Raw genomic sequence first — 16619 nt, 5'->3', positions numbered from 1 at the left:
TCCCATTGGAGAGCTGCGCGCTCCGGGACCGACGTCACGACTGCGCTATAAGGATGAAGCGCTGGCTCGCTCCAAGCGCAGTCTGCTGGAAACCAGAGAGCCACAGAGAGAGAAGGTGGAGGAGGAGGAGAGGAGAGCCTTGAAACCTCTGCGGTGCAGAGCTGGAAAAGCTGCTTCTCAGCGGAAAAAAAAAGGAGAAGAAGAAAGAAAACCAGACGCCCTGTATTTTACAAGCGATTCTTTTTCCTGGAGAAAAACAAAACAAGGGACTTACAAGCAAGAAAGTTGCAACGAGGACTGGCGCCCGTTTCAGCCAACAAACCTGGTATTTTCTTTGTTTCTTTTTTTAATTTATGTGTTTGTGTGAATACACTTCTACTGAAGGGACTTTTTTTTTATTTTTTTTGTGCACTGAGACGCATCGCTTTCTACCTCCTGCAGAAGTAGGCTACATGACGCAAACCTTATGTGCACAGCATTAGTCTGAAACTTTTCCTCCACTACTTTTTTTCGGTTTTCTTTTTTTTGTTTTTCCCCTCTCCGCACCGCCACTCAAACTCACGCGGGGAGTTTCATGCCACAGCAAGTCAGTGCGCAGCGCTGGATGAGCCTCAAGAACTATTGCATGAAACACGAGCGGAGAGAAGAGACGCTGATTAAAAGTAAGTCCGTTTTTGCGACGCTCGCGTGTCTGCAAAAGAGCCGCGACGGCAACAACATGAGCGCGGATCTGAGTATGGGTCCGGAGCTACCCAGCAGCCCTCTGGCTCTGGAATATGTCAACGATTTTGACCTGATGAAGTTTGACGTGAAGAAGGAAGGCCTGGCCGGGCTGGAGCGCGGCGGGGTGCGCCAGTGCAACCGCCTCCAACCGCAGGGTTCAGTGTCCTCCACTCCCATCAGCACACCCTGCAGCTCGGTGCCCTCATCGCCCAGCTTCAGCCCCACGGAGCAGAAGAACCACCTGGAGGAGCTGTACTGGATGCCCAGCAGCGGCTACCATCAGCAGATAGACCCGCAGACGCTGAGTCTGACCCCGGAGGACGCGGTGGAGGCCCTGATTGGGTCCACGGGGCACGGCCACCCTCCGCCTCCGCATGTGCAGCAGCAGCTGCAGCAGCAGGGCGCCTTCGACGGCTACAGGAACCCGCACCACCACCACAGCCACCACGGCCACAACCAGCAGCACCATCACGCATACGCGGGGGGGCTCCCGCACCACGCCGAGGAACTGTCCGGACACCCGGGCGCGCACAGTCACCCACACAGCCAGCACCACCACCACCACAGCCAGGACCCCGACAGCCCGTCCCCGGTGTCCCCGGACCCCCACCAGCCGCTGCACCACCACCACCGCCACCACCACCACCACGGCCACCTCAGCCAGTCCGCGGCGCACCACGGCGGCGGCGGCGGCGGCCTCAACGTGGAGGACCGCTTCTCCGACGACCAGCTCGTGTCCATGTCCGTGCGGGAGCTGAACAGACACCTGCGCGGCTTCAGCAAGGACGAGGTGATCCGCCTGAAGCAGAAGAGGCGGACCCTGAAGAACCGGGGCTACGCGCAGTCCTGCCGGTTCAAGCGCGTGCAGCAGAAGCACGTGCTGGAGAACGAGAAGACGCAGCTGATCAACCAGGTGGAGCAGCTGAAGGCGGAGATCGGCCGCCTGGCGAGGGAGAGGGACGCCTACAAACTCAAGTGCGAGAAACTGACCGGGTCAGGGGCCAGTAACGGCTTCCGCGAGGCCGGGTCCACCAGTGACAACCCGTCATCGCCAGAGTTCTTCATGTGAGTTGTCAAACAAACAAAAAAAAACAAAACTCTTCCTTCACCCTCCTCATCCTCAACCACCACCTTCTCCTCCTCCAGTCCACGAACGACTGAACTGACTATGATGAGCATAGAAAAACAATAATAATCCACTCTTTTCTCCCCCCCCCCCTTCTCTGCCCTGTTTATGATTATACGAGTAACAATTATATTCATATTAGAAAAAGAAATAATCCACCAACTAGTACTCGCTCTCGTGTGTAACCATCTCTCCATCCACGTGACAACTGAGATACAAAGAGCAACTGTAGAGTGCGATGAGGATGATGATGATGATGAGTCGCAGCATCTTTGTAGTGTAGTTGCTTGTAGTGAAGAGACTTTTTTTTTTATATATATATATTTTTCATTTCCTTCTTCAAACAAGAGGATCCTGGCTGATGAACTTTTTCTTTTTCTTCTTTTATTTGTTTGTTTCCCCCCCCTTTCTCTCTCCTTTTAAATAATCCTTCCTGTAGTGAGTGTAGTGTGGGATGGCGTGCAGGTCATAGAGTTGTCATGTAATTGTGTTCATCTGGAAAAAAAAAAAAGGATGACATTCTTATGGAACAACAAGTAGCTACAAATCCACACAATCCTCCCCAATCTTAGACTCCACCACACTTTATGCAAAAAGTTTGAACTTCTAAACCCGTCACTGCACTGGGAGGGAGGGGAGGGGAGGGGAGGGAGGGGGACATTTTATGCAACATCTCATTGATTTTAAATTGCCTGCTTGGTTATATTCGAATATATATATTAAAAAGAAAAAAAGGGGGATTAAAAAGTAAAAAAAAAGAACACAAACACCTGCATTAAATATTAATCCTGCATGCTGGACATGTACGGTAATAATTTCTATTTTGTACCTTCCATCTTTCTCGTGTATATTAAGAGCATGTTGTTGATCTGCGCTTCTCTATCGTTTCCTCTTGTTTTGTTTTGAAAGAGATGAGCAGGGGACAGAACAGCAGGACTGACGGTGCAGTGTCATATATACGGTGTAGGGTTTTCTTCTTCTTTATTTGGTTTGAGCTTGTAAATATTATGCAACCGCAAAACAACTGCACAACAAGATTAGAGGAGGCTGGTTTGAACTTCTTTCATTCTTCGTGTTGTGTGTGTGTGTGTCTTTTTTCCATTAGTTTGTATGATTTTTTTTCTAAAGAAGAAAAAGTTGAGAGGAGAGGAGTTGCATTATTTTTTTTTTTCTCTCGTTTAAATTCAGCAAACTTTGTGTGTCAAGTGCACTTTTTTTGGATGATTTTCTTTTTTTTTTTAAACAAAAAGTTTTCATTTTGACTTTTGTGCAGACCTCCCTCCAGGAAGACGTACTATGATGCTATATTGTAATATACATAAGTGGGACTTGCTCATGGGTGCAACATTTCAAGAGCAAATATTTGTGACATAATATTTGTCACAATGTGGGTTTTTTTTTCTTTGTTTTGTTTGTGTAATTGTTTCAAAAACAAAAATCCAAATGTTCTTTTGCCTTCTCCATCAACCGAACCACTCCTCTCATTTTGAATTGGCCACCACCTGTAGCACATTTCCACTGGACCTATAATATTAATAATAAGGATTTATATTTTTTAACAATGTTTTAGTATGATACAAAAAAACAAAACAAAAAAACGTCAGGGCTTTTATGTAGAGTTCATATTTAGATAACGCGAGCGTTTGAATACAAAGTTTGACTCTTATTGCTCTCTATGTTTTCCTGATTTGATTTTTTTCCTGCAGGTCAGTAAAAAAAAGGGGACACAGGTTGTGCAAATTCTCAAAATGAAAACAACATGTACGTTATATATATATGTGTGTGTGTTTTTTTTTATTATTATTGTTATTATTATTGTTATTATTATTATTATTATTATTTGATGATGATTCTGGTTCTGCTGGCCAGATGCATAGTTTAAAAAAAGAAAAGAAAACCAAGACAAAGTTTTTATTTTAATGATTTAAATTAACAGAAAAAAAACAAACTGTCAGATCATATCATAAGCATGGTGCTTGCATTTGAAAAAGAATATTGTTGAAAAGTCACGCATTTAACAATCTTTTTTATTATTATTGTTATTGTTTGTTTCGGGAGGGGGGGGGTTCGTTACTGATTCAACTGTGTTGAAATCAAACTGAAACTGCAGCAGCGGGTTTGTTCTGTGTTTGTTTTTTCCGCCTATTCCATGATAATGATGATAATGATGATGATGATGTACTTTGCGATTGATGATGCTGGGGATCAATTTTCAATCCTGTTTATATATATTATGAGTAATAGTTAAAACACTTAAATTTGAACTGTTCCATTCAGGCTGGTTTCTGTTTCGTCTTATTTTTTCGATTGTTTTTGGAAGAAATTGTTTCCTATTTTGCTTATTAAAGTCATTGAAATGGCAATAACTACCTCTCAGACTTCTCCTTATTTTTAAAAGTGTGTGTGCGCGCGCGCCCGTGTGTGTGTGTGTGTGTAGCTTTAGGTGATTTGGGAACTTTTTCATTTTTCTGCTGATTTCCCTTCAGGAAGACATTAATATGATAACATAACGTGTTTTATTCATCTTATAGTCATATTTACATCATCAGCACTAAACCAACTCACACCGCAGCTTTTTGCGCATATTGTTTTATTTTAAAAATCCTTTTCTGTGTCATACTCTTTGGCGTTTATTTCCATTTTCCACACCTAAGAGAGTGACGTGGACGCGTTTGGACCGGAGTCTTCGCTGTGATTAGATCACAGGATGTGTCCGTGTATGAGCCGCTGCATGTGAGCAGGGAGATTCCTCTCATGCGCGCGCGCACACACACACACACACACACGCTGCTGCTGCTGCTTTTGGCCTCTGCTGACTCGTGCACAAAACTCCCGCTGTCTGTCACGGTAAATAGAGATCTTTGACCTTGGGATAGTCGAGGATCAAACCTTCAGATTTGCACGAAGTGTTAAAGTGTGTTGTTGTTATTATACGGACTTAAAGGCGACTGCTTTAAAACGAAAGGTTCTGTCTTACAGATGTGAGCGGTGCGCGCGTGCACATGTGATGGGACACGGGTATGATATCTGTCATGTGTCAACACACACTCTCTTATCGCCGCTGCACGCACGTGTGCGCACGGACATGTCGTTTTATTTATCAATGTGTTTATTTGGAGGGATTTGCTTTGGTGCGTAAAGGATTGAAACACTTACGCACACAGACGATCACGAGACGCAGTTGTCGTCTGACTCAGAAGAAGAAGAAGACGAAGGAAAGGGAGTAAAGTGTTGATCTGGTCCTGGTCTAGAGTTTCTGGTGTCAGAACATTATCTGCTCCGTGTCTGCACATTCTCAAGGACAAAACCGCTAGGCAGGGAATCAACCAATGAGACCCGAGGAAGGCGAGTCTAGTTTACATTCTCTCTCTCTCTTTCCCTGGACAGCCACTGCAGCCTGAGGGCACGAGTGCAGCTGGGGTGAACCAGCACGAAGAAGAGTATTTACAGTTATCATAATAACAACAACAACCTGAAAATGATGTCTTGGAAGCCAAATGGCTGTTTTTCAGCCTCTCTGCGTTGCATGTACTGAAGCTGCTGACTATTTTACACCACTTTAATGTGTGTGTGCGCGCGCGTGCGTGCGTGCCATGACTTCAAAAATCAACACACGTGCTGCAAGCACGAGGCCTCACAGATAAATGGCTCTCAACACTACAGTGTGAAGTCATTCTAAATTAAAATGGAATCAGAACGGTGTGATGAGTCAATTATTTATAATTAGATACTCTATTAAAATATGAATAAACACTTATAATGTCGTTGTTTTTTTTTTTTTACACATTGATACATTCTCCATATTTGGCAAGATTCCATTATTATTATTTCGTCACCCACTGACCTGATAAGTGGACGCTACACTGTCCGTCAGTCACACCACAGCCCATTCACACTCGCATTCTATTACACTGACGAGCGCGTGTCGAGTCGTCTGCAGACCGTGACAAAACGTTCTCGGCGCTATTATGGTCTGGACTGTGTTGTGAAAATGATGACTCATGCTCACTGAACCAAGCCTGCCAGCGTCATCTTCGGAATCAGGCTGAAGAACATGGTCACTGAGTATATTGAGGTGGTCAGCTGACCTCATGTTCATGAGCCCAGATCGTGACCATGACCCCACGCGTGTTGTGCAGCCATTTATTTTATTTAGTGAGTGAAAAGTGTAAAGAGTAACCTGTAAGACAAGCAACAAATCACTGTTTCCCTTCATGTTATTCAGTCGTTGTAGTGATTTATAAACGCTAATAAACAACCTACTCATACACTGTTTATATATCTTTATATATCCTTTATAAGGGCAATGTTTGAGACTGATTTGTGACTTATTCTGGTGGTAAATGGTCTGTATATATATGCGGCACTTGCACACTAACAACACAGCAACTGAACCCACAGCACCTTTTTTTTGTCCCAGTTCAGACACCAACACGATATAAGTGTGTTCCATTAGCAGCTTGGACTCGGAATGTCCGAGTTCGTGGGTCCCCTGGAGTCGTACTGGGGTACCAAGATGGCCGCCACCCAACAAACACTGCTACTGTTACTGTTATTGTCACTTTTGTTTTGTTTTAATGTTTCACAGTAAAATCATTATGTTGGAACATTTAAATATTAACAAAAACAATGGAAAATCAAATTTGAAGGATTAAGCGCATGGACTTACTATATATATATATATATATATATGCTGTACATACACGATTTTCAAGCCACTAAAAACATTTAAATATTAACAAAAACAATGGAATTTGAGCTTATTTGAATACATATTATTTTGTTTTTCTTGCGATCATATTGTTGAACAGTATGGAGTTGATTAAAGCGTAATGAAAAGCTTTTAAAACAACTTAATGTTCCAATGAAGGTCGAGACCTTCGATTTTAGGTTCATCTATTTTGTACAGTCATGAATCGCACCGCGCGTCACTCGCGCCGTTTGCCGCGTCGCTTCTGTTCTTCTGACGGTTTCAAAGTGGATGTGAGGACACGCTGTGTGCTCACTGCGCCCCCTGCTGGACCATGTGTGAATTAAGCGTGACACGTCCATATTGGCGGCCCTGTTTGGATGAAAGTGACGCACCTCACAGTGGAAAAGTGGGAAGGTAGAAGAGAGAGGAGCGAGCATGCATGACAGGGGGGCGGGGGCGATGGGGGGAGATAAACCGTCAGCGTCAGCCTCAGCTCAGCGGAAGAGCCAAGGACACAGTGACCAGGCAGTACTGTAATGTAATGATTTTAGTCTCCGATCACACATTCCGCCCCCACAGAGATCCTATCTGCATTCAGCCTGCTCCGCCATGCAGCCTCCAGCTCCTCCAGCAGCAGCAGCAGCAGCAAACCTGGCGTCCCCTCTCTCCTCGTCACCTGGAGCCTCAAAAGCTTTAAGTTTTTTAAACTCTCCAAGTGTTAGTTAGTCATGAAATGCTCTTTTGTAAGAGTGAGGAAGGTTAGCTAATTTTCTTCTGTGGCATCGTGTTGATTTAATAACCTCCATTTACCTCTAACACACACACACACACACACACACACACACACTAACCAGTGGAGAGGGCTTTCCTGAGTCTGTACGCTAATGTGTGTGTGTGTGTTATTGTCTGTGTATGTTTTAATTTGTATTATTGATTATTGTCAGGTTTGATTATTCTTATACTTCAGGCAGCCGATGGTTGGGTACCTTGCTCAGAGGTACCCCAGCCCTGTGGCATGGTGGGGACTCGAACCAGCATCCAGTTACAAGCCAAGCTCCCTGTCCACCTGGCTGGGACTGGTGTGTGTGTGTGTGTGTGTGTGTGTGTGTGTGCAGAGCTTAAAGTGCTTATTACTTTTGCTCTTTCGAGTTCTTCTCACGCGATGCTGGTACTCTGGTGATCTGTCCACGTCATTATTATGGCCTGGAATAATCATTTCTCTGGGTTCACCCATTCTCCTCTTTATTGTAATATCGGTCATGTGATCCACTGTGATGACCGCTAAAGGAAGAAGCCGAAAGAAGAAGAATATCTATTAAAAGTGTTCAAAAATACTGTAAATTCACCGGAAACCAAATCAAAGGAAAAGAAGAAAATACACAAAGGAGCTCAGAGCAAAGGCCACGCGGGGGAGAAGTGGCTAGCAGTGCTGCTTTAAAGCGAGAAGTTAGGTGACCCTGCGACGGACTGGCAACCGGCCCATGGGTGCACCCCGTTAACCTTTGCCCTCTGGCAGCTGGGATTAGCACCAACACCCCTGTGAGTCTCATGTGGAGGATAAAGTGAAAATGAATGAATGAATGATTTTTAAGGTGCTAATAAAATATAAGATGAGTAAGAGTCAAACATTCAACGCTAACCGCTACATGCTAAGGGCAGAAGGATGGATTTTCGCTGTGAATGCTGATTAAACACATTTCCACTGGTTTAAACCTGCGATGAAACAGCCTCTTCAGCCAAATACAATATGGACGCAACGTCTTACAGTGTGTGTCCTTTACATTGCAGCTACACACACGTGCATGTGTGTAGCTGCAATGTACATAAAAAAAAATATCATTTTACATATAAAATGCTTGGCAGTAAGTGTACACACGTGTGTACCTGTGTGCTCATCTATAGGGTCTAATATCTAAAAAAGCTCCGATTCCTCACGGCTGCAGACGAGAAGCGGCCGCAGTTTCCCACTGACCTCGTCCCCCTCAAGCCTTTTCCTTTGTGATGAATTTGTACCGTCACGGTCACAACCAGTCAATGGTCCATATGATGGATACCTATGGCCATGGCCGCAGCCAGTCGATGAAAGTGACCCATGTGTACGTCCCCGCTTCCGGGATGTGAAACCCGATTCCGGGTCGGATTGATCGGCGTCTGGCCACTGCGGGGATAAGACCAGGGGGACGAGATAAGAGCAGACACCGGACAGTCAGTGATACGTTTGAACCGTCAACCTCTGCTGCAGACAGGAAGCTACAGTGACTTTTAAAGGCGTACGCCGCTGTATTTATACTTTATATACGATTTATAAAATACAGCAATGTATAGCAAAGTATACCAATCTGAATATAAAAAAAATAGGAATATTTTCAAGAATATTTATTTATTTTAACTTCAGTTAAAGTAACTATAATTTAAAGTACTGTAGCACTTCATTTGAATGAATAAACTGTACATAAGTAAATGATGTTCTAACCATTCAAGCTCACAAAGAGATTATCAAACGATGCTTACGCCCAACATCAGGGAGAACTGCATTACCCACAATCCTCAGGTGTAACAGCCACATCGCATCACTTCCTATTGTCCACATTTAGATTGCTGTGCTATGCTAGTACACGCTGTTCACTACAGAGCAGCCATCAGAGAACACTACATGTACACTCAGTGCCATTTTATTAGGGACACTAAGAGTCTGTTTAAAGTAAAGTGGAAATATCTCAAAACTCTTTTCATGTTCTTGAATTATTGATATCTCGCTTCACTAAATTCAGTTTCTTATGTTATTATTATTATTTATTCTTTCTTTTGGCTTCTCCCTCAATGAGGATCACCCTCATATTTGATTAACCAGAGATTGTATGCAGGATGCCACTAGGAGTACACTGGATATAACCAGCCTCCATGGGTCTAGGGTCAAAACTCGCGGCCCACGGGCCACATGCGGCCCACCCCTCAATATCAACTTGTAATATGAAGTGGCCCACGACCTCCTCCTGAACAGGGAGGGATATTTTTATTCATCATTTCATGAGTGAGTCGCACTTCTGAATGTATTTACTGTACAATTAATTATACATCTATATGTGTCATGCTCCGTTTGTCTCTGTCATTTTATTGTGAAAGTTCCCCTCTTATTTTGAAGTCTTTTTCGCCCCTTGTCTGCGTGCACTTTACTTTTCCCCTCTGTGACGACCCGACCTGTTTCACCTGGGTCTTGGTCGTCACAGCTGCTCGTCGTCTCCCTGATTCCTCAGTGTATTTAACCACGCCCCCCTCCCTGCGTCTGGTTGTCACTTCGTCCGTCGTCAAATCAACACGCTGTTTTTCGAGCTCTCTCCTCTGTTTCCTCTGTTCTGTGGGTTTAATTGCTGACCTGTTCCAGCCAGTGTCATGTTCACCTGCATGTCCATGTGTTATTATGTCATTTTTTTATTTCAATTTGCAATATAAATATGTTCATTTTGCACTTTTACTTTGGAATTCTGTGAAATATCATCACGAATATGATATATCGTGTTATCTTAATGGAATATGGTGATATGAGTTCGAGCTAATAACATAGTTGATCCACGTTTTTTTCCCCCTCATGACCGACATATGTGTTCTTAAAAAAAAAGAATCCCCATACCAAATGATGTCACTTCCTGTGATTAAAATGTCTTTTATTTATTAACCAGCACCAGGATACAGTCAGCTGATGTGTGTGTGTGTGTGTGTACTGTATCATCTCCAGCCTGAGTGCTGTGCAGCGCTCTGCCCCTGTTGTCGCCCTAAGATGTGAAGTAAATAATTGAATGGATCCATTAATAAATAAAGTAAAGGGGGGGGGGCAGGGAGGGTGAGACAGCAGGTCAGTCATCTTTACAATCACAGTGTAGGGAGTGGCATGACAGCAAAGACACTTCTCTCTCTCTCTCTCTCTGTGAGTGTCTGTGCTCCTTTTCTTTTCTGAGGTGTCTGGACATGATACAGTGAACTCTGACTCTGAGTGTGGAGCAGGAAGTGCTGCTTCTGCACATTTCCTCTCCGATCCACTGGGACGCGGCTACTTCCTGTGACACAGGTGGAGGGAGGGAACATTTACCCACCTTTGACGCAGCCAAGCGCTTTTCCACTGGATGTTATTCCTATTATGTTGCAGCAGGTGTGAAACGTCAAACTTGCGGTGGCCATACGTGAGGATTTCAAACCCCCGGTCAGGCGTCTGGCACGACGGCCTCCGGGTGGACGCTATACGTCTAGAAGTGCTATTAACGGTAAAAAGTATAGCAGTGTTTGTTTTAGTGGCAGTCATCTTGGAATCCTGAACTCGGGGTGTGTAAAGTTGCTCCAAGTTTCCGAGCCTGAAGTCCAGAGTACAGGAGCCCATGACTTGGGAAATTCCAAGTTCAGACTATTAATAGAACTCATCGATATTTTGTTGTTCTCAGACGTGAGGTTAAAGAGGCCATAGCATGGTCCTTATGTCACTTATATGTGAGATATGGAGGTGTAATTACAAACATGAAGTCGTTTTTATGGTTTTTATTTTTAGACCAAAACCACGGACTGTCTTGTGATTGGCCAGTTACCTGGAAGTGACATCATTGGCACGTCAGATCTCAGACCCGCCCTCTGGAAAGGCGGATGCACCGCTAGCAATTATCAAAACATTGAGTAATGCCGTCGTCACGACCCCTCGTCGTAATCCCTTATGCATTTGATCCGGAGTCTGACCCAGAGTCAGAAGACACTGTGACAAGTGAACCACCTCCATTGCAATGACTGCTGCAGGACGCGTGTAGCTTAGCCTGTAGCCGGCTATTGCTAACGCTAAACGACAGAACAAGCACACAAAGACAGTTTGTAAATATTGTAATATACGTATTGTTGGCACTGCTCCTTCCTTCAGGTGAAGTTTGGGCAACAATCCTCCGCGAAGTGGTTGCCCCATACACGGAGGTATTTGAGAAATGCAGCAGGGATATTCCCATCAAATATGAAAGATATCCACTGAGCTTTTCTTCGCTCATTGGCGGGGAGCTTGTGGAGCGTCTGCTATTGTTTTATCACAACCAAAAACAGAGCAAACACTCGCTGAACCTTTTTCCGACATGTTGTTAACCGATACGCTCAGCAGCGACAACGAGAGTAGTTCTTCTTCTTCTACGGACTCTAGTGCCCGGACTCTAGTCCCCCAGACTCTAGTGCCCGGACTCTAGCGCCCCAGACTCTAGTGCCCGGACTCTAGTGCCCTGGATTCTAGTGCCCTGGATTCTAGTGCCCCAGACTCTAGTAGGACTCTAGACTCTAGTGCCGGACTCTACCCCCAGGACTCTAGTGCAGTGACCCGGACTCTAGTGAGGGAGTGCCCCAGACTCTCTAGTGACTCAGTGCCCCAGACTCTAGTGCCCCAGACTCTAGTGCCAGGACTCCAGTGACTCTAGTGCCCCAGGACTCTAGTGACTCTAGACTCTAGACTCTACTCCAGAGTGCCCCAGACTCTAGTGCCAGGACTCTAGTGCCCGGACTCTAGTGCCCCAGGACTCTAGTGCCCCCAGAGAGTGTGTGACTCTAGTTCTAGTAGTGACTCCCCCTCTAGTGACTCCTAGTGCCCCAGACTCTCTGGTGCCCGGAGTGCCCAGACTCTGAGTGCCCCTCTGACTCTAGTGCCGGACTCTGGAGTGCCTCTAGTGCCCCAGACTCTAGTGCCCGGACTCTAGTGCCCCCGGACTCTGGGTGCCCTAGTGGACTCTAGTGGGTTCTAGGACTGGTGACTCTAGTGCCCCAGACTCTAGTGCCAGGACTCTAATGCCCCGGACTCTAGTGCCCCAGACTTCTCGAGTGCCCGGACTCTAGTGCCCTGACTTTAGTGCCCCAGACTCTAGTGCCAGGACTCTAGTGCCCACACTCTAGTGCCAGGACTCTAGTGTCCCGGACTCTAGTGTCCCGGACTCCCCTTTGCATTACATGCACATGTCATGTGTGGACCCACAGTCAGGGGTCACTGCACATAGCGGAGCTGGTTTGGAGACGACCACTGATCCCCAGCTGCCCACGGTGAGGGAAGGTAGCATTATCATGTTTTTATTTTGTATACGTCTCGTTCACCGTGTTCGTACACACTGTTCTTGCATTCGCTCCCTCGCTTTTCCCCTTGTTTTCTCTTTCTCCAGGCTGCTTTTTTCTTTCTTTTTTCTTTTTTTTTCCACATTTTACAGCCTGATCTCTATTTAGATTTCCTCGTTTGGAGTTGCCACAGTGCTCCCCGCTGCCAACATCTGTAAGTGGTTTGGAGGCAAGAGACATTACGGAAAAACATCAAAAAAAAAGAAAGAAAGAAGCAGAGCGGCACTCCACTCTACACAGTGAGATGGAAGAGAGGCTGTGGAAAGGGAAGGCCGCACTCTGACGGACTGTGAGTGTGAGGCTGGTGGCAGTGGGAGATAAGAGTCACAACACACAGGACATTAATGTGCTCAGGTTAGAGCTTTGGCCTCATTTTGGAGACGATAATAATTGAACAAATCACATGAAATTGGTTTCTGGTATGTGACGGCCACCCTGGTCGTGTCCTGACACGCTTGGGTTTGTTACAGTCTTCACTCTCACCATTAGATGTCCGTAATAATTTCGCGTTAGGTCGTTTTTGGTTTTGTTGCGTAATAGAATTCACTTCTGGAACCTTTCAAGGACCCGTTTGCAGCCTTCTTGCTTTACTAGCGCAATGCTGCTGTTGCAGTCTTCACATAAAGCAAATCCCCACCTGAGTGCAGTACAGTACAGTGCGGGAATGTCACCGGGCGACGCGTTAGCTTCTTGGGTCGCTGTAGATTTGCTTTAAAACGAACAGTGTACGTAGAAACCACTCAATACATTAAAGGAATACTTCACCGATTAGCATTTAGCTTTGTATTACTAGATTAGGGGTAGTATTTTACATTACATTACATTACATTACATGTCATTTAGCAGACGCTTTTATCCAAAGCGACTTACAAAAGTGCATTTAAACATTTGGGTACATATAAGAGCTAGAAGTAAGTAAGAGCTAAGTAAGAGCTATTTATGAAAAATTGTGCTTCCCAACCTCAGTTTCCTCTGAGTCAAGAAATATCTTACGATATTTCGAGCCACTCGTGGGGGGGTGGGTGGCTATGCGGGACCTCATTCACAGAATGTAAACAGTGTCCGCCATCTTTGCTAACAGTTACGCTAACTTGACCTAGTGTCACTGGTGGGCACGGAACAAAGAAAAGAAGGAAGATATTTCTCAACTCGTCAACTTGGCTGGCAGCCGAGGGTTTTAAGCGGCCATCAGGTACAGGACTTAAGCCGGAAGTCTTGATAATGGTGTGAATTTAACATAGTGGAACACATTCATATATAAATACATACGTACAAATATGCGTACATAAGTATTTGTGTCCGTGTTCATTGTTTTTGAATGAAATGTTGATTAAAAAACGAGGTGTGCGGCGTTCTCGAGACCCCCACAGTTTGGGGTTTTACCGGGGATTAACCTCGACCACGTGTCAGGTTTTAGGCAGATTGGATTTAAGCTGCAGCACTTTTAAAGAGATTATGTTATTGTAAGAGATTAAGGGGAAGTAGATACATTGGAGGGAGCTAATGAGGGGTTTCTCCCCTCCCCAGCTGCGTGCCTAATTCAGCGCTCACTGTCCTGTTGATAATACGCTCTACAATAGTATTACTGTGGCATTAGGGGCTTTACAGTGTTGTGGCAGTAACAGCTACTCAGTTGACAGTGTGGTAGACAGAGATTCAGAGTGTGTTTTTCACTCCCTGCAGGGTTTTGTGTTAGCATGTGGCTCCTCTTTATGTGTAAGTGGTGGTGGAGGTGGGGGGGGGTTGGTTGTACAGTAGGGTCTCATTAAGTAATGAGGATGATTACGCTGCAGTAGGTGGCGGTGGAGAAAAGACTCAACAGCCACGGGGTGGGAGGGGAGCGAGGGGAACATGTGTCTGTGATTTGCGGCATAGGCACATACCATTTAATTGACACACGCTCCTCCGCCGTGCCCCGATTGGTGCGGAGCTGTCGTCTGCACGCCTTGTCGGCGTTCCCTGTCCTTGACTCGGAGGTCAGAGAGACAGATGTGTCGTGAAAGGAGGCGCAGAGAGGGGAGCACATGCAGCGAGCGAGGAAAGCAGCAGCAACGCACCGGAGACGACTTTCTGCCACCGCCACCTTAAGAGGTAGAGAGTGGAATATTGGACGTGCGTGAAAGTATTTGGTGGGTTCGCCTGTTGCAGTCTTGTAAAGCGACGTGACTCTTTCCCAGTAAAATGAACAGGCATGAACGGGATTCTTTAACCTGGGTAAACCCTAAAAAAAGGTCATCGGTACCGTTCTACCATCCCAGTGGTTCATCCTGTGTCCCCCAAATTGCTGCGGCAACAAAACGAACCAGAAGGAAGAAGAAAACAACAACAGATACTGTCGATACACGCTGGTACTGCACATTCTGCAGTAAATGGATGTAAAAACACGGTCAAATATACCGGAAAATGCCTAATACTAATGAAAGGAGGCTTATCACCACTTAGCATAGGAGTGTCGTACATACTTCATTCAAATTGATTCACTGCGCCAAGGATAATACGCCAGTCGAGCCACGGTTGTAGCTCGATTTGAAGTACTGAATGTCACAGTTGTTTTACTATTGTGAATGATTTTAAGGCCTTGACAGTAAGTACGGTGCAACAGAAGAGCATCATCCCAAGTTGTAGAAACGATGTACCAGCAGGAAGGCTAATGCGTCTTAGCATTGTGATAGAAATGACGCCGGAATTCGCATTGCTGCAAATGTGACATCGAGTCTGGAAAGGGTTTAGTCCCCTCCCACTCTCAAGAGAACCGACACAATTGGATAGACTGACAACCAATCAGGGCCGCGCGGTGGTGTAGTGGTTAGCACTCTCGCCTTGCAGCGAGAAGACCCGGGTTCGAGCCCCGGTTGGAACAAGGGCCTTTCTGCATGGAGTTTGCATGTTCTCCCCGTGTGTGCGTGGGTTCTCCGGCTTCCTCCCACAGTCCAAAAACATGCAATGTGGGGATTAGGTAAATTGGACACTCTAAATTGACCGTAGGAGTGAGTGTGAGAGTGAATGGTTGTTTGTCTCTCTCTTGTTTGTGTGTGGCCCTGCGATGGACTGGCGAACTGTCCAGGGTGTACCCCGCCTATCGCCCGATGTAGCTAAGATTGGCACAGCACCCCCCGCGACCCTCTGGTGGAGGATAAAGCGGTTAGATGATGACTGACGATGCAACAGAAGAGCATCATCCCAAGTTGTAGAAACGATGTAACAGCAGGAAGGCTAATGCATCTTAGCATTGTGATAGAAATGACGCCGGAATTCGCTGCAAATGTGAGATCGAGTCTGGAAAGGGTTTAGTCCCCTCCCACTCTCAAGAGAACCGACACAATTGGATAGACTGACAACCAATCAGATCGATGACCCGGATGACGTATGCAGAGAGTCTACAAACGTGCTTGCTGGAGTTTTTTGACTCTTGCCCACAGCGGAGCAAGTCGCTTAAAATGAAAGCGACGGCTGAATCTGAAAAGAGCCGCTTCTCTGAAGTCATCGCATTTAGCCCACCTCGAGTGCCGGGGGAAATAACCTGTTTGTGATTGTTTCCCTCGTTTAGCAGACACAAAGCGGTGTCTGCAGAGAGAAATCAAAAACCCTGCATGCACTGCAGAGTCAGGAATGCCCATTAAATCAAATCCCTCTCTTTTTGACCAGTGTGGGCATGGGGTATATGACTGGAGCAGTGGATTACTCAGCATGGAGGCAGCGTGTGTGAGGACAGGCTTCCCCGTTTCCACGGTGTTGCCCTCGCTAGTCCCCGTCTATAAGTAGGCAGGTATTTTTACCGCGGATAAATTGCTGACCCAGTCTCAGATAATTACACCCCTGTTGGGCTTTGGCACAGACATGTCAGGGCGTTGCTGAGTGCACCTTACACCCCAGCTACGGGTAAACCACACTTATCTCACTATTTACATGCAAGCACAGCCTCGCTCCACATGAGAGACAGGGAGGAGGGCATACCTTGGCAAAGCCAGG

At 45.8% G+C, this 16619-nt stretch overlaps 1 protein-coding gene across 1 annotated transcript; it reads left to right on the top strand.

Moving 5' to 3' along the window:
• The first annotated feature begins 539 nt into the window (after positions 1-539).
• mafba (v-maf avian musculoaponeurotic fibrosarcoma oncogene homolog Ba) lies at positions 540-2493 on the top strand. Its single transcript, XM_044039223.1, has one exon. The coding sequence runs from the start codon at positions 575-577 to the stop codon at positions 1790-1792; it is 1218 nt and encodes a 405-aa protein (XP_043895158.1). The 5' UTR covers positions 540-574; the 3' UTR covers positions 1793-2493.
• Positions 2494-16619: the final 14126 nt, after the last annotated feature.

The sequence above is a fragment of the Solea senegalensis genome, linkage group LG11 (assembly GCF_019176455.1).
Source record: "Solea senegalensis isolate Sse05_10M linkage group LG11, IFAPA_SoseM_1, whole genome shotgun sequence".
Classification (NCBI taxonomy): domain Eukaryota; kingdom Metazoa; phylum Chordata; class Actinopteri; order Pleuronectiformes; family Soleidae; genus Solea; species Solea senegalensis.
The sequence above is the reverse complement of the archived record's forward strand: the minus strand, read 5'-3'. Positions and strand labels throughout refer to the sequence as shown.